Source organism: Carcharodon carcharias, chromosome 35 (assembly GCF_017639515.1).
Source record: "Carcharodon carcharias isolate sCarCar2 chromosome 35, sCarCar2.pri, whole genome shotgun sequence".
NCBI lineage: Eukaryota > Metazoa > Chordata > Chondrichthyes > Lamniformes > Lamnidae > Carcharodon > Carcharodon carcharias.
In genome coordinates this window covers 7181488-7204016 of record NC_054501.1, presented here as the reverse complement: position 1 = coordinate 7204016, position 22529 = coordinate 7181488, and the positions used below count along the sequence as shown (strand labels likewise).

General features: G+C 49.9%; 1 protein-coding gene across 1 annotated transcript in view; it reads right to left on the bottom strand.

Annotated features, from left to right (window-relative positions):
- The window catches only part of irak1 (interleukin-1 receptor-associated kinase 1), a 109378-nt gene extending 87862 nt beyond the window's left edge, over window positions 1-21516 (bottom strand). The window contains exon 1 of the mRNA XM_041179609.1: window positions 21262-21516. Coding sequence (XP_041035543.1) covers window positions 21262-21373 — 112 coding nt within the window. The 5' untranslated portion in view covers window positions 21374-21516. The remainder of the gene's footprint in view (window positions 1-21261) is intronic.
- Between the last annotated feature and the right edge of the window lie 1013 nt (window positions 21517-22529).

The following is a 22529-nucleotide window of genomic DNA, read 5'->3' as shown; positions in this document are numbered from 1 at the left end:
CCTCCATGGGCTCATTCCAGCCCCCAGCAGACCCTCTCCGGACGCTGGAGCGGCCTCTCCTCCTCCCCCACCCTGCCACCACCACTGCGGAGAGGCCTTCAGTCATCCCGCCCCCCCCTCCCACTCTGGGACTGTCTCTTCTTGAAGCCCCCGCCCCCCCCCCCCGGCCTCGGTTCTGTCCCTCGGCTTTCAAAATACGTTTCTCCGACAGCGCCGTTGGCACATGCTCAGTCTGCAGTCAAAGCAGGCATCCCAAGAAGCCCTTTGCGCAGACATGTGCTGCACAAGGTGACGCTGGCCCAGAACACACGGGTCGGCCTCTCCGCACTTATTAAAAATTTGCTCGTTTCGCGGGGACGCGAGCGTCACTGGCAGGGCCGGCATTTATGGCCCGTCCTTAGCTGTAATAGGGCAATTAGGGATGGTGGAGGCGGGCATCCTTGAACTACCGCAGTCCATTGTCGCAGTCTTCCAAAGAACTGAGCATCTTGCTAGGATCATGTCAGAGGGGCAGTTAAGAGTCGGCCGCATCGCTGTGGGGTCTGGAGTCACATGCAGGCCAGACCGGGTAAGGACGGCAGAGTTCCCTCCCTAAAAGGACATCAGTGAACCAGATGAGTTTTCAGCAACAATCTGGTAGCTTACACGGTCCACCGTCACTGAGGCCAGTCTGTTTTATTCCAAATTCATTGGATTCGAACTCAGATCATTAGCCCAGGCTGCGGGTCCAATAACATTATGCCATCATTTACATAGGAACAGGAGTAAAAGCGCCCAGCCTCTCGAGCCTGCTCTGCCATTCAACGACCATGGCTGATCATCTGCCACAACTCCGCTTTCCCGCCCGCTCCCCATATCCCTCGTTCCCGAGACACCAAAGATCTGTCTCACCCCTTAAACATATTCAACGGCAGAGCACATGACGTGGAGTCAAATTTCCACACACTTTCGGATAAGTGTGCCATCCTGACCAAGCCTCGAGTCATCATCTCCTCCCAAACTGGTTCAAGGTCAATTTGTGTCTCCATTACATTCGGGTGAAGGCGCATTCCAATGATATAAGGCGCTACACAAGCTGTAAACAGCCCCAAGTTCACCAGCACAGGCACAGCCAGCTCCTGTTTCAGGGATTTCAAAGCACAGCCTTTTCCCAATCTGTACGCTCAATAAAATTCAAACAGCGCAGAGCACCAAGTGGGAAGTATAATCACAACTAAGCCAGACCCGTTAGGCTTCAGAGGCTGATCTGGGACAGGGGTCAGCAGTCGGGAGTTTTAGACATCCCTGCCCGAGCTCTCTTTGCAAGCGCTCGAGGCTGTGTCAGTCCGTGCGTGACCTTGGTGTCATCTTGGACCCCGAGATGAGCTTCCAACCTCATGTCCACGTCATGACGAAGGCAGCCTACTTCCATCTCGGTAACATCGCCCCCCCCCCCCAACTCCACCCATCGGCTGCTGAGACCCTCGTCCACCCCTTCATTCCCCTCCAGACTCGACTATTCCGAAGTTCTCCTGGTCTTCCATCCTCCGTAAGCTAGAGGGCATCCAAAGCTCTGCTGCCCCACTGTGTCCTAACACACGCTAAATGGCGTACCCCTATTACCCACTGTGCTCGCTGGCTTACACTGGCTCCCGGTCCAGCAACATCGTGATTTTAAAACTCTCATCCTCGCTTTCAAATTCATCCATGGCCTCGTCACCCCCCAACCCAATCTCTGTCACCTCCTCCAGCCCCTACAACCCTCCCTATCTCTGTAACCTCCCTCCAGCCCCTACAACCCTCCCTATCTCTGTCACCTCCTCCAGCCCCTACACCCCTCCCTATCTCTGTCACCTCCTCCAGCTCCCACAACCCTCCCTATCTCTGTAACCTCCTCCAGCCCCTACACCTCTCCCTATCTCTGTAACCTCCTCCAGCCCCTACAACCCTCCCTATCTCTGTAACCTCCTCCAGCCCCTACACCCCTCCCTATCTCTGTAACCTCCTCCAGCCCCTACAACCCTCCCTATCTCTGTAACCTCCTCCAGCTCCCACAACGCTCCCTATCTCTGTAACCTCCTCCAGCCCCCACAACCCTCCCTATCTCTGTAACTTCCTCCAGCCCCTACAACCCTCCCTACCTCTGTAACCTCCTCCAGCCCCGACACCCCTCCCTATCTCTGTAACCTCCTCCAGCCCCCACAACCCTTCCTATCTCTGTAACCTCCTCCAGCCCCTACAACCCTCCCTATCTCTGTAACCTCCTCCAGCCCCCACAACCCTCCCTATCTCTGTAACCTCCTCCAGCCCCCAAAACCCTCCCTATCTCAACCTCCTCCAGCCCCTACAACCCTCCCTATCTCTGTAACCTCCTCCAGCCCCCACAACCCTCCCTATCTCTGTAACCTCCTCCAGCCCCCAAAACCCTCCCTATCTCAACCTCCTCCAGCCGCCACAACCTTCCCTATCTCTGTAACCTCCTCCAGCCTCCACAACCCTCCCTATCTCTGTAACCTCCTCCAGCCCCTACAACCCTCCCTATCTCTGTAACCTCCTCCAGCCCCCACAACCCTATCTCTGTAACCTCCTCCAGCCCCCACAATCCTCCTTATCACTGGAACCTCCTCCAGCCCCGACAACCCTCCCCTTTCCCTGTAACCTCCTACAACCCTCCAAGATCTCTGTGCTCCTCCAATTCCAGCCTCTTGATCATCCCCCGATTTCCATCGCCCCACCATTGGTGGCCGTGCCTTCAGCTGCCTGGGGCCCTGAGCTCTGGAATTCCCTCCCTAAACCTCTCAGATTCTCTCTCTCCTTTAAAATGCACCTTAAAACCGACCTCTTTGACTGGACTCTTGGTCGCCGGTCTCCAATATCTCATGATGTGGTTCCGTGTTAAATCTTGCTTTATGAAAAAAGGTACCAGTGAAGCATCTTGGGATGTTACACTTTGCTAAAGCTGTTATATAATTATCTTTTGTACCGACAGTACTCAACCAACCCACGCTTACAAAACCCAAAACAAAACGTCTGCTGTTAGGTGCGATTCCGTGATTGCGCAGCACTTGCTGAACAATCCCAAGTGTGCTCATAGCTATACTCACACCCAGTTTAAGCCAAGCAGTCGAGCTCGTAACGAAGCTCATTTACGCTTGCTTGAAGTAACATATACTCACACACAGAGGCCCGTCCTCGGCAAATGAAAGGAATGTTCGAGCCTTGTGCCCTTTTTAAATTACTATGGAGCCTATAGTTCCCCGTTGCTCTCTCCATGGCAACGCTTTAGCCAATCAGAGCCAACTTGCCAACCAATCGGCAGCCTTTTTTTTTCTTGTGGTATAAATTGTTGTGATGGTCTGAAATTTGATATTCTTGTATTTGTCCTGATGAGCGCGAGACGAAAAGCTTCAGCAACACGCCTCTCTTCTCTCTCTCGTGATATTCAAGTTCTGCGCCCTTGCACATCTAACCTCCCCCATCAGATTGCTCCAAACACGGACAATCCTGCCAGTGCATCTCCCACGACTTTGCTCAAGTTCACTCGTTCATCAAGACGTGATACAATAGCATGTCATGGCATGATGGAATTGTAAGCAGCTTGCCATGTCCCTTTAAGGCCCGGCAATCCTTACGTCTTACTCAGTTCAATCAAGAGCCAAGTTCTCTTGGCAGATAACATGTCACATCTGATATACGTCGGAGAGACAGGATTGTGAGAATCACAGCGAGAAAGCAATAACTATGCTAAATTTACTTCTCATTTATTTAAATCGCTTGATCCTGACAGCCAGACTAAGACGGTTGTCATATTTAGGTTAATCTCACTTGTACCATTTAATATTTTATAAGCTTTGCTGAGGAATCCCCACTGCCAACCCCCCCCCCCCGCCTCTCTCGACTGTCAAGCTTTCATTTCTTGTTCTTCACAGCTCATCAGTTTTTCCCTTGGAATCAGTCTCGCCAATCCCCCACCCACTGAACATGTGTAAGCCATTGAGTTCAGTGCACAAACTCCAGTTCCCTAGTCACAGTCCCCATCCACTTTGCCTGATAACTGCCTGTGGCTGAACCCAGACTGTTCTCGACCTCGGTGCCATCTTTGACCTGCACCCCACTCCCTCCAACTACCCCCCACTCCCCCCAACTCCCCCCCACCCCCCACCACCCCCCACCGCGATGAGCATCCAACCTCAATCTCGTTGTCACTAAGACCACCTATTTCCACCACCATAACATCGCCCGGTGCCACCCCGGTCTCAGCTCATCGGCTGCTGAAACCCTCGTCCGCGCCTTCGTTACCTCCCAGACTCGACTATTCCAACTATCTCCTAGCCGCTCTCCCACATTCTACCTTCCGTAAACTTCGGCCCATCCAAAACTCTGCTGCCCCCGTGTCCGAACTCAAACTAACTTCTGCTCTCCTACCACCCGTGCTCACTGACTTACACTGGCTCCTGGGCAAGCGACATCTTTATTTTAAAATTCACACCTTTGTTTTCAAATCCATCCATGTCTCTCACAGCTCCCCATCTCTGTAACCTCCTCCAGCCCCTACAACCCTCCCCATCTCTAACCTCCTCCAGCCCCTACAACCCTCCCTATCTCTGTAACCTCCTCCAGCCCCTACAACCCTCCCTACCTCTGTAACATCCTCCAGCCCCTACAACCCTCCCTATCTCTGTAACCTCCTCCAGCCCTTACAACCCTCGCTATCTCTGTAACCCCCTCCAGCCCCTACAACCCTATCTCTAACCTCCTCCAGCCCCTACAACCCTCCCCATCTCTGTAACCTCCTCCAGCCCCTACAACCCTCCCTATCTCTGTAACCTTCTACAAGCCCTCTGAGATCTCCGCGCTTCTCCAATTCCGACCCCTTGAGTATCCCCCCCATTCCCATCGCTCCACCATTGGTGGCCATGCCTTCAGCTGGGCTGGGGCCCCAAGCTCTGGAATTCCCTCCCTAAACCTCTCAGTCTGTCCCTCTCCTCCTTTGAGGTGCTGCTTAAAACTGGATTTTATGACCAGTTTGACCAAGGCTTTCGATAACCTTCCCTAATATCTCTTGGGTGGCTCGGTGGCTAATCTTGTCTCACAACGCCCCTGTGAAGCGCCGTGGGGGTGTTTTATTACATTAAGAAGGAGCTATATAAATACAAGTGTAGAGAGTGACCAAAACGGAGATGAGGTGCTAGCAGCACCTCGTCTCTGTAGAGCGGGACATCCCCAAGCTAGGGGTTATGAGAAGAGCTTTTGGGCTCGTGAGCTCCAAGGCAGTAATGGCTGTCACAGAGCTCAGCCTGAGTGCTAACAGGGCCCCTTTAGATCATCAATTTTTCTCCTCCCGATGGGTCTGGCCAAATGGGCCATTACTCCAAGGCCCAATTGCTGATGCGAAAAAAAAAAGCCCACGAATAGGTTAAGTGCTCATTTTCTTTTGGATCAACTCCCCCCAATGCTCAAACCCACCCACCCCAACCTCATTCCAGTCCAGTCAAGAACTGAAGTGCCACGCCACCCCACCCCCTTCATCAAGAGAAGCTCCACATCAACGGCTCTTGCACCCCCGAGTTTTCACTCGTGGTGGCCGCACGAAGTCTGAGGCATTAAAAAAAAGGGGGGGGCAGCTCCGGGACAACGTGTGGGAGGCACCGTTCTCGAGTCACAACTCCTCTGGCTTCCTTTTTTTAATAAAAAAAAATTGCTTCACCACATGTACTGAAAGTCCAGTGCTGCGTCTGCTGGCCCTCCACACAGTCTCGCCTGTTATCTCTGCGCCATTTGGAGGCTACGCATGTGTACGCTGCGCCTCTATTCTCCCACCAAACACCACAACGAGGAGGAAGAGGCCATTCGGCCCCTCGAGCCTGCTCCCCCATTCGATAAGAGCGTGGCTGATCCGACTGTGGCCTCAACTTCACTTTCCTAACTCGGCCCTTGAATATATTCAGTGAGCCGGCCTCCGCTGCTCTCTGGTTGGGCGGGGGGGGGGGGGGAATTTCACAGACTGACCACCCTCTGAGAGAAGAAATTCCTCCTCGTCTCCATCTTCAATGGGAGACCCCTCATTCTGAAACCGTGCCCCCTAGTTCTAGGTTCCCCCACGAGGGGGAAACATCCTCTCACCCTGTCAAATCCCCCCCTCAGAATCTAACATGCTTCAATAAGATCACCCCTCATTCTTCTAAACTCCAATGGGTAGAGGCCCAACCTGCTCAACCTCTCCTCATAAGACAAACCCCTCTTCATCCCAGGAATCGGCCAAGTGAACCTTCTCTGAACGGCTTCCAATGCGAGTAATATCCCTCCTTAAGTAAGGAGATCAGAACTGTACATAGTGCTCCGGGTGCAACCTCAATGCACAGCAGTTTACTTCCTGCCAGTAATAAATTTGTCTGTCTGAATAGTGTGTAATAAGCTTCTGCAGGTCATTAATTGCATTCCCTGTGCTCACCTGCTGCCACTACCCTTCCCACACTGCATGTCTACTACTGCTCCTCCTCTCCCTTATGCTACTTTCAAACTCAACAACATTGGCAATTATTTTCAGTGTCCAGGTCGCTTGGCAGTCAACTGTATTTCAGAATCAACGTTGCGCTGTGACCCACGGAACATGCACCACGCTCACACATGACCTGTACTCAGGGGTCTGAGGAGAACCTCCACCAGCACCTCCGCCCCAACACTGCCACTCCCTCCCCTCCCCCCGGCTGATAAGGCTTTGCCAACTGAAACGCTGTCTCACGGTTGTCAAGCCAGAACCTGTTCTTGCTTAACTTCCATGCAGAGGAATCCTGGATGCAGATCACTGGAGCGAGAATCCTGTTGCGATCGAGTCACTCGTTGACCCAGCGGCGGGTGCGGGAGGCGAGGTTGGTGGTGGGGGGGGGGGCGGTGTTTTAAAGGCACTGGAGCCAAAGGCAGGAGATTAGAAAGTCTCCAATCAGCTCGTGGGGACTTTACCCAGGGAGCAGCAATCAGGTAGGAGACCTTACAAAACAGCCACTGTCTGTCATACGAGCTTTCAACGAATGGCTCCTTGTTAAAAACAAGTCCAGGCGAGGTCAGCAGTCAAACGAGGCCACTTGAAGCTGCCAATGAAAATCACGCTAGCATTAAATACCGCCACCCCCCAACATAGCCCTCCCCCACCACCCGTACCGAGTCAGTGGTCACGAATTCTCCCCCCTCCCCCTACCCCCAGGCCCAACCACCTTGCTCGACGGCTCATTCTTCACGGCAAGAGCTGGACAGTGAGTGCCAGTGGGCTGTTCAACTGCAGAGGCTTCACAGCTCAGCCTGATGGTCCCCCCCAACATGTGCACACTTCTCGAACTGGGGTGGGGTGGGGGCGCGAGAGGGGGTCACTGGATGGTGTGGAGAAACTCTGGGGGGGGGGAGACACAATTCTGCCGGCTTACCGTCAGGGTAGGCTCGAGACAGAGGCAGGGGCCTTCTGTTTCGTGTAATTCAGTTCCACGTTGCTTAGAAAATGCTTCATTGGGGAAATCCAGGAGATTAAAAAAAAAAAATCAACAATAAGGTTGCTATCGGCGATGCAAAGGCATCGTCACACACTGTTTGTGAAAAAGCACAGTTGGGGTTTACCAGGTTTCACTCAGGCCTCTACCACGGAACAGCTCTTTACCACATCCCCAGCGAGTCATTCACTGAAACCCTGCCCAACACGCACAAAATCACCAGAAGCACAATGTCATCACGCTGGCTTCAAACCATCTCAGGGGTGTCTTCATGCCAATGCTGGGGGCACCAGCGTCCATCCCCTTTGCTGTGGGTCACTCAAGAGCGACCGACTGAGAAAAAGGAGTATTTGAGGGCCGGGGCCCCAAACCCAAAGCGATGGTCATGATTTACCAGGCAGCCCCGTGCGCTTCAGAGACTTGGACAATCCACAGCGGGAACCTTAAATCGCTGGAGTGTTACCAGCTGCTGGGACTCGGCCAGATCCCTCCCAATCTGGTGGCTAGAAAGGCAGCCCAACAGCAGCAACCTCTCTCAAGCCATCGCCCCCATCTGCAAGATGCACTGCACTAACTCACCAAGGCTCTTTTGACAGCACCTTCCAAACACACGACCTCTCCCATCTATAAGGACAAAGGCAGCAGACACATGGGGAACACCACCACCTGCAAGTTCCCCCTCCGAGCCCCACACACCACCGACTTAGGAATATATCGGGCGTTTGCTCACTGTCACTGGGTCAAAATCCTGGAATTCCCTCTCTAACAGCGCTGCAGGTGTGCCTACGCCTCACGGACAGCAGTGGTTCAAGGTGGCGGCTCACCACCACCACCTTCTCAAGGGACAATTAGGGATGGGCAATAAATGCTGGGCCCAGCCAGTGACATTCACATCCTGTGAATGAATAAAACAAAGAATTCCTCTCCTAAGCCATCGTCCCCAAGGTTGAGATGTTAATCACTCAAAACCGGCTCTGCTGGGTGAGACATGTCGATCGTACGCCCGACACCGGACTCCTGAAGCTACTGCTCTACCCGGATCTCTGCCGCGACGGGAGTCTCCCTGGAGGTCAGCGATAGCTCTTACAGGGATGCCCTCAAAGCATCCCTGAAGTGGTTAGACATCCCCTCCCACCACCAACGCACGGGAGGGAGTCACCGGCTCGTGACCAACCGAAACGGAGGTGGTTTGCCGGGGAAGGGCACCGGGCACACGGAGAGGCTGTGTCGGAAGCAGGCGGGCGGTGGTCGAGTCGGGACGTTGGAGAGAGAGAGAGCGCGCAAACCTCCCAACGCCTCGCCCGCCCGATCCCTCCGAGCGCCACCTGCCCCAAGCGCGGCAGAGTCTGCAGGCGGGGTACTGGGGGCTTATTAGCCGCCGAACCGGAGCGGCAGCAAGTCGTGCTCGACGGTGAGGGACTGCCCGAGAAGGACGCAACTCTTAACGGGTCGGGAAAGAGCACCGAGCGCTGGCTTTCAAACACACAGCTCCTTTTGAAAAAAGGAAGATCCAGGCATGCACTGCGATGACGAATGCTGACTCATTACACCCGTGGAAAAAATGATTTAAGAAAACCAAGCGAAGTCAGGCAGGAAGCGCCACACATGACTTTAAAGCACATATTTGCCTGTAAACGAATCCGGCACCAAGAAATCTCCTCTTAACCTTTGCAAGCTAAACTCTCTCTGAAAACTAAGTTAACCCCATCATGCTCCTGGGACGAAGGGGGGTTTGTCTTATGAGGAAAGGTTGAGCAGGTTGGGCCTCTACCCACTGGAGTTTAGAAGAATGAGAGGCGATCTTATTGAAACACGTCAAATTCTGCCAGGGTGGGGGGTGGCGGAGAGAGAGAGGCTTGACAGGGCAAACACTGAGAGGATGTTTCCCTCTCGATGGGGGAAAATCTAGAAAGAGGGGGGCAAAGTTTCACAATAAGGGGTCTCCCATTGAAGACGGAGATGAGGAGGAATTTCCTCTCTCAGAGGGTGGTCAGTCTGGGGAATTCTCTCCCCCAGAGAGCAGTGGAGGCTGGGTCACTGAATATATTCAGGGTTGAGTTAAACAGATTTTTGATCGACAAGGGGGTCAAGGGTTATGGGGGGAGGAGAGAGACAGGAAAGTGGAGTTAAGGTCGCAGTCAGATCAGCCACGACCTTATTGAATAGGGGAGCAGGATCAAGGGGCCAAATGGCCCACTCCTGCTCCTATTAATGTTCTATTTGCTCTTCCCCACCTTGTCCCCTTCCTCCTGTTGTGTGATGCACCTTTCCACAAAAACATAGAAAATAGAACGAGTAGGCCATTCGGCCCTTCGAGCCTGCTCCGCCATTCATTATGATCATGGCTGATCATCCAACTCAATAACCCGCTCCTGCTTTCTCCCCATACCCTTTGATCCCTTTCGCCCCAAGAGCTATATCTAACTCCTTCTTGAAAACATACAATGTTTTGGTCTCAACTACTTTCTGTGGTAACAAATTCCACAGGCTCATCACTCTCTGGGTGAAGAAAATTCTCCTCATCTCAGTCCTAAATGGTCTACCCCATATCCTCAGACTGTGACCCCCTGGTTATGGACTCACCCATCCCCCAATCGGGAACATCCTTCCTGCATCTACCCTGTCTAGTCTTGTTAGAATCTTATAGGTCTCTATGAGAATCCCCCGTCATTCTTCTGAACTCCAGCGAATATAATCCTAATCGACTCAATCTCTCCTCATATGTCAGTCCCACCATCCCAGGAATCAGTCTGGTAAACCTCTGCTGCACTCCCTCTATAGCAAGAACATCCTTCCTCAGTTAAGGAGACCAAAACTGTACACAATATTCCAGGTGTGGTCTCACCAAGGTTATGTTCAATTGCAGCAAGACATGCTTGCTCCTGTATTCGAATCCTTTCACTATGAAGGCCAACAAGCCATTTGCCTTCTTTACCACCTGCTGCACCTGCATGCTTACCTTCAATGACTGGTGTACAAGGACACCCAGGTCTTGATGCACATTCCCCTCTCTCAATTTATAGCCAGATAATAATCTGTCTTCCTGCTTTTGCTACCAAAGTGGATAACCTCACATTTATGCACATTATACCACATCTGCCATGCATTTGCCCACTCACTCAGCTTGTCCAAATCACACTGAAGCATCCCTGCATCCTCCTCACAGCTCACCCTCCCACCCAGCTTTGTGTCATCTGCAAGTTTGGAGATATAACATTTAGCTCCCTCATCTAAATCATTAATATATATTGTGAATAGCTGGGGTCCCAGCACCGATCCCTGCGATACCCCACTAGTCACTGCCTGCCATTCGGAAAAAGACTCGTTTATTCCTACTCTTTGTTTCCTGTCTGCCAACCAGTTTTCTATCCATCTCAATATACTACCCCCAATCCCATGCGCTTTAATTTTACACGCCAATCTCTTATGTGGGACTTGGTCGAAAGGCTTCTGAAAGTCCAAATAAACCACATCCACTGGTTCCTGCCTCTTTAACTCAACGAGTGACATACTCGAAAAATTCCAGTAGATTTGTCAAGCATGAATTCCCTACATAAGTCCATGCAGACTCTGTCTGATTCTGCCACTGTTTTCCACGTGCTCAGCTATTAAATCTTTTATAACGGGCTCTAGAATTTTCCCTACTACTGGCGTCAGGCTGACTGGTCTCTAATTCCCTGCTTTCTCTCTACCTCCCTTTTTAACTTTATGTGAGGAGCACTGCAGAGTGCTCTGAATTTTCCCCTTGAAGTTTTACTTTCACAGTGAATAGCAATCAGGAGGCTAAAACCTCCTCCCTAAGACTTACAAAACCTCAAGAGCCAGGAGGAGTAGGCCATTCGGCCATTTGTTCCCCCATGCAATGCGATCATGGCTGACCATGGGCCTCAACTCCACTTTGCCGCCCACTTCCCCCCATCCCTCGATTCCCCTGAGGCCAAAAATCGGTCCATCCCGGCCTTAAACGTCTTCAACGAAGGAGCGTCCGCAACCCTCTGGGGGAGAGAATTCCAAAGATTCACAACCCTTCGAGTGAAGTAATTTCTCCTCACCTCAGTCCCAAATGATTGGCTCCTTAGCTTAAGACTGTGCACCCGCCTCCTTCCCCACCGTGTTTTAGATCCCCCCGAGCAGGGCAAACAATCTCTCAGCGCCCACCCTGTCAAACCCCTTCAGAATCTTGTGTGTTTCAATGCGATCGCCTCTCATTCTGCTAAACTCCAGAGAACATCGGCCCAATTTACTCAGCCTCTCATCATAGGGCAACCCCCTCATCCCAGGGACCTAACACTTAAGCGTCCTCACCTCACCTCAGATCAACTTTCTTTGGAACAGAGGTGGTTGAGGGGAGATCTAATGGAGACATACATAAATGATTTGGACTTAAATGATCAAAAAGTTCACAGACGACACAAAAATTGGTAGGGTGGTAAACAGTGAGGAGGATCGCCGTAAACTGCAGGAGGATATCAATGGACAGGTCAGGAGGGCAGAGCAGTGGCAAATGGAATTCAACCCGGAAAAGTATAAGGTAATGCACTTGGGGAGGGCTGACAAGATAAGGGATTACACTATGAATGGTAGGACCTTGGAAAGTACTGAAGATTAGAGGGCCCTTGGGGTGCATATCCACAGATCCCTGTAGGTAGCAGGGCAGGTAGATAAGGTGGGTAAGAAGGGATATGGAATACTTGCCTTTATTAGCCAAGGCATAGAATAGGAGAGTCAGGAGGTTATGCTGGAACTGTACGAAATACTGGTCAGGCCACAATTAGAGTACTGCCTGCAGTTCTGGTCACCACATTATAGGAAGGATGTGATTGCACTGGAGAGGGTGCAGAGGAGATCCTGGGGGTTACCATTGACCAGAAACGGAACTGGACCAGCCATATAAATACTGTGGCTACAAGAGCATGTCAGAGGCTGGGAATCCTGCAACGAGTAACTCATCTCCTGACTCCCCAAAGCCTGTCCACCATCTACAAGGCACAAGTGAAGGTGAGTGCCCAGATGAGTGCAGCTCCAACAGGACTCAGGAAGCTCGACACCAAGGAGGTCAAAGCAGCCCATTTGATCAGCACCCCATCCACCACCTTCAACAAACATTCCCTCCACCACTGATGCACAATGGCAGCAGTGTGTACCATCTACAAGATGCACTGCAGCAACTCACCAAGGCTCCTTCTACAGCACCTTCCAAACCCACGACCACTACCATCTAGAAGGGCATGGGCAGCAGACACATGGGACCAACGCCACCTGCAAGTTCCCCTCCGAGCCACACGCCATCCTGATTTGGAAATATATTGGCCATTCCTTCATCGTCGTTGGGTCAAAATCCTGGGACTCCCTCCCTAACAACACTGCGGGTGTATCCATGCCACACGGACTGCAGCGGTTCAAGGTGGCGGCTCACCACCACCTTCTCAAGGGGCAATTAGGGATGGGCAATAAAAATGCTGGCCCAGCTAGCGACGCCTACATCCCATGAAGGAATTTTTAAAAACACATGGGAGACGATAGTACTGGAAAGGTGACTGGCTAACAGCGGGTGAGAGGTTGGGAGTCTGGAGGCTGCCTGCCAAAGCTAAAGCAAGCCACTGGGGAAGAGGATGGATGTGGGGGTTGTTGGCAGGGGTGGGGAGAGAGGAGCGGGGAGCCTGCGGCATCAGAGCCCCAGGTGTGCCTCGTGAGGTTCAGGAGCTGCCTGGCTCCTGTGGGGGTCCATTTCCCTCAATATGGGCCACATCTTCCTGCAGGTAGAGACTGAAAGACAGCACCCAATTTACCCGCTGAAGATGGCGGAGAATTGGAATTGAAGGGGGAATGGGACGATACACTTTTGGAGGCAGTTTCATCCATCCGGCCAAGCTGTGTGGGCTAAAAGCGCACCCCCCACCGAAACGTCAACGTCACGGGGATCGGGATGACCTTCCAAGTCCATCCAGTCAACATTCAGTTCGTTGGTGCGACGGTGGTGGGAACTGCGAGCTTTCACCCAAGTGACCGACAGAAAACTGGTCAGTAGTTTCCAAGTACAAGAAAACGAAGATAACCTGGTCAGTCATCCGTTCTGGCACTTTGACGAGTGTAGAATGGTTCCTGCGTTCGGCTGCAATGGCCAGTGATTTATAATGCACTTTGACAAGCCCTTAAGGCTCTCATAAGGTGCCACTTAAATGAAGTGCCACTGCAGCCAAGGTGGCTCCTCATGTCCCTGCTTTTTTTTTTAAAAAAAAACCACTAATTTTCCACACCTCTGTGTTGACCAATGACAAAACTAAATTTTTTTTAAACACATATCTCACATTGCAAAAACATGCCAGCTGCTTTACACTGTCATTTATTGGGGGCATGTCCTGCGATATTTTCTCAAGTAAAACGCAGCAGCTCTAACACGTGGCCGACAACGCCAGCCGCGGCTCAGTGTGTAACACGCTCACCTTCCAAGTAGGAGGTTGTGCGTTTTGAGTCCCCGCTCCATTGGAGCGGCGCCAAGGGAAGGCTGCACTGTCGCAGGTGCCATCTCTTGGACGGGACATGAAGCCAAGGCTGCCATCTGCCCTGTTGGGTGGCTGCAAAAAAAGAACCCATAGCTCGTTCCCCAAAGATGAGCAAGGCGTATCTCCCCAAGGTGCTTTGGGCTGATCCACCAAGATCACAACCTGCTTATTTCCCCGCTCCCACCACCCCCCCCACACCTCCCCCTCAACCCTGCTGTTTGTGGGAGCCTGCTATGCCCAAGTTGATTGTTACCTTCCGTATGAGCATAGGAATGAGGAGGAGTAGGCCGCTCAGCCCCTCGAGCCTGCACCCCTATCCAACAAAGTCATGGCTGATCGGATTAAGGCCTCAACTCCACAGACAGCCTACCCCCGATAGATTCTTGACTAAGGCGGGAGTCAGGGTTTATCCACCGCTGCCTTAATAATATTCATTGATCCTGCCTCCTCTGCTCTCTGGGGACGAGAGTTCCAAAGACCCTCTCAGGTAGAAAAGAATTCTCCTCATCTCCGTCTTAAACGGGGGACACCTTCTTTATTTTTAAACTGTGTACTCCGGCTCTAGTCTCTGCCTCTGTGAAACATCCTCTTCAGCATCTATCCTGTCCAGTCCCCCTCAGAATCTTATATATTTCAATAAGATCACCTCACTTTCTTCTCAACTCCAATGGGTACAGACCCAGCCTGTCAAACCTTTGCTTGTAAGGTCACCCCCTCATCCCATGTGTCAATCGAGTGAACCTTCTCCGAACTGCTTCTAACGCACTTATACCCCTCCTTAAATAAAGGAGAGCAAAGCTGTACACGGTACCGACACAGCCCATGAAGAACTTGTCTTTCTGTAGAAACCTTTCAGGGCTTCAGGGTGTTCCAAAGCGTTTTGCAGCCAATGAATTAACTTTCTGAAGCGTAGACAGGGCTGCAATGAGGGAAGATAAAAGAGCACGAGGAGAGCGGCAGAGACACAGGAAAGCCATGACCTGATTGGTTGGTAGGAAATCTGCACCAAATTTGAAAAAAAAACACCGCAAAGCTAATTCATAAATGAATTAACTAAGTCAAGATGGCTGGGCAGGTGATGTGCTGTAGCTGTATGATGTGGGAGCTGGCAGATCCCATTGCGAGCCGCAGTGACCACACTTGCAGCAAGTGTTGGTTGCTGGAGGAACTCCGGCTCAGGATTGGTGAGCTGGAGTCCGAGCTCCGGCCACTGCGGCACATCCGGGAGGGGGAGAGTTACCTGGACGCTTTGTTTCAGGAGGCGGTCACACCCGGTAGATTAAGTACCTTAAATTCGGTCAGTGGTCAGGGTCAGCAGCGTGTGACTGCAAGTGAGGTAGGCAGAGAGACCCTGTGTTCAGGAACAGAGGAGCCTCAGCTCTTGACCTTGTCTAACAGGTACGAGGTATTTGCTCCCTGCGTGGATGAGGAACAGGGGCTGTAGGGAGGATGATCCAGCTCACCACGGCACCTTGGCACAGGAGGCCATTCAAGAGGGGGGAGTAAAAAGACAAGTGGTAGTTGTAGGGGATTCTATAGTTAGGAGAATTGATAGCTTCCTTTGTGAGCAGGAACAAGAGTCCCAGATGGTATGTTGCCTGCCCGGTGCCAGGGTGAGAGACATCTCTGACCGGCTTGAAAGGATTTTGGAGAGGAAGGGGAAGGATCCAGTTGTTGTGGTCCACGTTGGGACAAATAACATAGGTAAGACTAGGAAAGAGGACCTGTTTGGAGATTATCAAGAACTAGGAACTAAATTAAAGAACAGGTCCTCAAGGGTTATAATCTCCGGATTACTACCCAAGGCACGTGCAAATTGGCAACGGGACACAAGAATAAGGGATGTAAACACGTGGCTAAAGGAGTGGTGCAGGAAAGAGGGTTCCATTTTGTGGGGCACTGCCATCAGTATTGGAACAGGAGGGATCTGTACCGTTGGGGCAGTCTCCACCTGAACCGACCTGGGACCAATGTTCTAGCCAAAAGGGTAAATAGGGTGGTCAACAGGACTTTAAACTAGAAAGTTGGGGGGAAGGGAAGGTTAAAACTCCAAGAAGTATGACTAATGGGAAACAAAGCAGCGGTTAGCATGTGGGGGGTGGATTCAACTTCATGGAAAATTATGAAAAAACTGAAAAGGAGAGCCCAGGAGAGGCTATTAAAGTCTCCAAAACACAGAATAGGACAGAGTGTTTGAAAAAGGCTAGAATCTAACTTCAAGTACATCAGATAAAGGGACAAAAACAAAATTACCTGGAAAAACTCAGCAGGTCTGGCAGCACTGGCAGAGAAGAAAAAAGTTGGCGTTTCGAGTCCTCATGACCCTTTCACAGAACTAGGTGAATCCAAGGAAGGGGTGAAATATAAGCTGGTTTAAGGTGTGTGGGCGGGGTGGGGGGAGAGAAGTGGAGGGGGGTGGTGTGGTTGAAGGGACACAGTCACCGAGAAAGGAGATATGGCTGTGAAAGCGGGTTTTAGTAAACACCTTGTCAAACACCAGGAGAGAAATGGAAAGCAATGAAGGTGAGTGAGCAAGGCAAGAGAGAGATACGGAAATCTTGCCGCAGAGACGAACAGAACTTCTTCAAGGAAGGCATTTGAGAAGGGGGATGGGAAATACAGGACTGAAGGTGCTGTATCTGAATGCACGCAGTATATGAAATAAGGTAAATGAGCTTGTGGCGCAGATTGAAACTGGCTGGTATGATGTGGTGGGCATTGTGGAGACACGGCTGCAAGGGGATCAGGACTGGGAGCTAAATATCCAAGGGTATACATCCTATTGAAAAGATAGGCAGGTTGGCAGAGGGGGTGGAGTTGCTTTGTTAGTAAGAAATTAAATTAAATTGATAGCAAGAAACAACGTAGGGTCAGATGATGTAGAATCTGTGTGGATAGAGTTGAAGAACCGCAAAGGTAAAAAAAACCTTAATCGGAGTTATGTACAGGCCTCCGAATAGTAGTCAGGATGTCGGGCACAAGATACACCAGGAGATAGAAAAGGCGTGTAAGAAAGGCGAGGTCACAGTGATCATGAGGGATTTCAATATGCAGGTAGACTGGGAAAATCAGGTTGGTAGTGGATCCCAAGTAAAGGAATTTGTGGAATGTCTACGAGATGGTTTTTTGGAGCAGCTTGTGGTGGAGCCCACTAGGGAACAGGCAATTCTAGATTTAGTGTTGTGTAATGAGGTAAATTTGATAAGGGAGCTTAAGGTGAAGGAACCCTTCGGAGGAAGTGATCATAACATGATAGAATTTACCCTGCAACTTGAGAGGAAAAAGCTGGAATCAGATGTAACAGTATTACAGTTGAATAAAGGTAACTACAGAGGCATGAGGGAGGAGCTGGCCAGAATTGACTGGGAGATGAGCCTAGCAGGAAAGACAGTGGAACAGCAATGGCCGGAGTTTCTGGGAGTAATTTGGGAGATACAGCAAAAATTCATCACTAGGAAGAAGAAGCATACAAAAGGGAGGACGAGGCAACCATGACTGACAAGGGAAGTCAGGGACAACATAAAAGCTAAAGAGAAAGCATACAATGCGGAGAAGAGCAGTGGGAAACCAGGGGATTGGGAAGCCTACAAAGACCAAAAGAGGACAACTAAAAAGGAAATAAGTAGGGAGAAGATTACATATGAGGGTAAACCAGCCATTAATATAAAAGAAGATTGCAAGAGTTTTTTTAGATATATAAAGGGTAAGAGAGAGGCAAAAGTGGACACTGGGCCGCTGGAAAATGACGCTGGAGAAGTAATAATGGGAAACAAAGAAATGGCGGAGGAACTGAATAGGTACCTTGCGTCAGTCTTCACAGAGGAAGACACGATAACATCCCCAAAATTCAAGAGAGTCTGGGGGCAGAGGTGAGAATGATGGCCATTACCAAGGAGAAGGTGCTAGGAAAACTGAAAGGTCTGAAGGTGGATAAATCATTTGGACCAGATGGATTACACCCCAGAGTTCTGAAGGAGATAGCTGAAGAGATAGTGGAGGCGTTAGTGGTGATCTTTCAGGAATCACTGGAGTCAGGGAGGGTCCCAGAGGACTGGGAAATTGCTAATGTAACCCCCCTGTTAAGAAGGGAGTGAGGCAAAAGACAGGAAATTACAGGCCGATTAGCCTGACCTTGGTCGTTGGTAAGGTTTTAGAGTCCATTATTAAGGATGAGATTTCAGAATACTTGGAAGTGCATGGTTAAATCAGGCAAAGTCAGCATGGTTTCATCAAGGGGAGGTCATGCCTGACAAATCTGTTAGAATTCTTTGAGGAGGTAACGAGTAGGTTAGACAAAGGAGAGCCAATGGATGTTATCTACTTGGACTTCCAGAAGGCCTTTGACAAGGTGCCGCACAGGAGGCTGCTCAGTAAGATAAGAGCCCATGGTGTTAGAGGCAAGGTACTAGCATGGATAGAAGATTGGCTGTCTGGCAGGAGGCAGAGAGTGGGGATAAGAGGGTCCCTCTCAGAATGGCGGCCGGTGACTAGTGAAGTTCCGCAGGGGTCAGTGTTGGGACCACAACTTTTCACTTTATACATTAATGATCTAGATGAAGGAACTGAAGGCATTCTGGCTAAGTTTGCAGATGATACTAAGATAGGTGGAGGGACAGGTAGTAGTGAGGAGGCAGGGAGGCTGCAGAAGGAGTTAGACAGGTTAGGAGAATGGGCAAAGAAGTGGCAGATGGAATACAACGTGGGGAAGTGTGAGGTCATGCACTTTGGTAGGAAGAATACAGGCATAGACTATTTTCTAAATAGGGAGAGAATTCAGAAATCTGGAGTGCAAAGGGACTTGGGAGTCCTAGTCCAGGATTCTCTTAAGGTTAACTTGCAGGTTGAATCGGTAGTTAGGAAGGCAAATGCAATGTTGGCATTTATTTTGAGAGGACTAGAATATAAAAGCAGGGATGTGCTGCTGAGGCTTTATAAGGCTCTGGTCAGACCACATTTAGAATATTGTGGGCAATTTTGGGCCTCGTATCTCAGGAAGGATGTGCTGGCCCTGGAGAGGATCCAGAGGAGGTTCACGAGAATGATCCCAGGAATGAAAAGCTTAACATAGGAGGAACGTTTGAGGAATCTGGGTCTATACTCGATGGAGTTTAGAAGGATGAGGGGGGGGATCTGATTGAAACTTACAGAATGCTGAAAGGCTTGGATAGAGTGGACGTGGGGAAGATGTTTCCATTAGTAGGAGAGACTAGGACCCAAGGGCACAGCCTCAGAGTAAAGGGAAGACCTTTTAGAACAGAGATGAGGAGAAACTTCTTTAGCCAGAGAGTGGTGAATCTATGGAATTCATTGCCACAGAAGGCTGTGGAGGCCAGGTCATTGAGTGCATTTAAGACCGAGATAGATAGGTTCTTGATTAGTAAGGGGAGCAAAGCTTACGGGGAGAAGGCGGGAGAATAGGGTTGAGAAACTTATGAGCCATGATTAAATGGCGGAGCAGACTCGATGGGCCGAATGGCCTAATTTCTGCTCCTATGTCTTATGGAAACAGGGCAACAAAAAAAAAATGTGCGCATGCACAGGAAGATCCCACAACCACGATAATGACCAGATCGCTTTTTTTAAAAAGTGACATTGGTTGAAGAACAAATATTTGCCCCAGGATCTTGCTTTCCTACACTGCCGCAGTGAGCACTAAACCACTTAATTGTCGTCCGAAAGCACTTGGAGGCATTGTGAGACAGGAACATCTGTCCATGAATCAGGCATTTATTTGCAAAGCACGTCGAAAGGCTGTCTGATTGATTGCCTCTTAACCTGTCTCCCTCTCCCGTTCGTCCTCCACTCACTTGCATACCTACTCCACCAATCCCTCCTTCAAAGCTGACCTAATGACCCACTTTCGACCAAGCTTTCAACCACACTCTCAATCCCTCTTTCGGCTCTGCATTCCTTTAAGGTCACAGGTCTGAACCATTGTCAGAGGTGTTATCACACTGTTAAAACGCTACGATAAATGAACATGGTTAAAGTACTCTACATTAAAACGATATATTACCAAACCAATTTAAGAAAGATACTTAGTCTGTTAGTTACCAAGTGCCTGCAAAACTTATGGAATTTGTATTCTTTAACGACATGTTTAAACTTCTATTAGGTGTTACATCGGAGTCAAATAGGCTCTTCCTTTACTAAGCTGAACTGATGCGAAATTTAAAGACTCTCGTATGCGATTTTCTTCATGCTCTATGTGTATATATTTCAAATAATATTAATAAAATCTGAACCATTTAATAAAAATATACACTTAAAACTATTGACAGGCAGCTTGCTTTGTAGTTGAAGTACTAATATCAGACACACACACTTCAAAAATTGTTTTTCATGACTGCAATATAACATTTAAGATTATTGTACAGTTTTAATTATTTTGCAGTTAAAAGGCGACAAATTTTAAAGGTAGTTTTGCACGCACAGTAATTGATGTATAACCGTTGTGCTTATAACTTGCGATAAGTATAAAGTTTACTTTATGTATGATTTACAATACATAAAGATTATTTTGCACATTATTGCGATAAAGAAAAACATGATATCTTAATTTATATGCAAAATAAAGGTTAATTTGCACATCATAAAGGTTATATGACATAATTGCAATATATAACCATATTGTTAATTTGGATATAAGATTGTTTTGCACTTTATTGCAATATATAAAAAGACACTTCCCATATAATTGCAACATATAAGCATACCTTAATTTATAAGCAAAATAAAAATATTATTTTGCACTCAATTGCAACATCTAAATCACTTTACGGACATACTAGCAATAAATAAAAAGATTACTTCGCAGATAACTGCAACACATAAAGTTGACTCCGAACATAATTGCGACATATCAACAATTATTCTGCATATAAATAAGATGTAAAGATCACTTCGCACATCACTGCACGGATTAATTTACACATAACTGCAACATGCAAGCTGTAAACATGACACGGCAGCAACATGCAAGCTGTAAAATGACATGGCAGCAACATGCCAGCTGTAAACAAGACTTGGCACATGAGATTATTCAGCACACAACTGCAGCAACACCTGGATCACTTGGCACACAGATTTGCAATAGGTTAAAAAGGTTTTAATGGATTGACATGAATGGGTTTCGAGGAGAAGCAATCGTATTTTTTTTAAATGTTGTGCCTTGACTTTGCATTAAATGGAATGAAACTTTGCAACGTGTTGGTTTTTTTTTATGTCTGTGATGTGCATTGGGGAGGGGGAGAGGGGGGTGACTGATGTCTCTGTGCGTTATATCTACTTAATAAGCTCACCGAAACGGTCCCAGTCGGCGTTACCCAGCGAGTCCATCACCGAGTAGAATTCGTACATGATGCTGGCGGGCAGCTTGTAGACCAACTCGGTGGCCAGGCTCCACTCGGACATCTTCCCCCTTTCTCCGCCCGCTTCACATTTACTCTCAGTGACCGTCCGCCAGGCCAAGCCAAGCCAGGCCACAGGCCACAGGCCACAGACAGTTCCTATGACAACCAAGATCCTCACCGACCGGCGGACGAGCCCAGACTGTCTGCTCCGGGACGGGGGGGGGGGGGAGGGGCTCGCCTTGGCCCTCTGACTCCTCCCCCCGCCCTCTGACTCCACCGCCTCCCCGATTGGTCGCACCCCGCCCGGCCCAGCCTCATTGGTCGGCCGCCACGTTAGGCCGAAACTCTTCCTCCCCCCCCTGCCCCCCCGTGCTCCCCGCCCCTCTCGCTCCCATTGGCCGACTGCGCCGCCAGTCAGGCGCGGCCTCGGGGTTTCATTGGGTGGATCTTCGTCACCCCTCCTGCGATTGGCCGAGCTCTCTCTCTCCCTCCCCTCTCCGCCCACCCCTCCCCGGATGGGTCATCCTACCTGTCTTCCACAATTGATCGGAACACCCCAGGCTCCGCCCCTCAGGCCTTTTCATTGGCCTGCCGTTGCCTCTCTCTCCCTTCATTGGCTGACCACGCCGCCATTCATGCGCGGGGCCGGAGCCTCATTGGTTGGTCCCTTCAGCCGCCCCCCCCTTTCCAACCGCCCTCCCTCCTGCGATTGGTCCAGCACGTCATCCCAGCCATTCCTATTGGCCATATACCTCCATCGCTCAGCGGTGATTGGTGGGATGGGGCCGTCAAATCCCAACTCCGTCGCCCTCTCACTTACAGCGCCTGGTCTGATTGGTCGAAGGGAGAGACAGAGCTCGTTTCTAATTCGTCAGGCGGTCTGCCAATCAAAGGTGGTTGACTGATGCTCAGGAGCAGATTCACTTGGCCCCTTGCTATCTTGCTGTTCCTCTTTTTGGAAAGTGAAAGTCGAGAAAGTAAGCAGAATTTTTTTTTATTGTCAGACATTACTATTATTAGATTGGAAAATTCCCCCAAACTAATTTCTCATCTATTCTTATAGCCACACATTAATCCCATTGTGGAGAGGGACTTGGTTGGAGCCCATCTGAAGCCTTTGTTGGCCTTGGTGGGTTGGATATATTAGCCTGGCGGGTACAGATAACAGGGTTTGAAGAAAAACAATGAGACTTTGCATTGACTATAGCGCCTTTCGT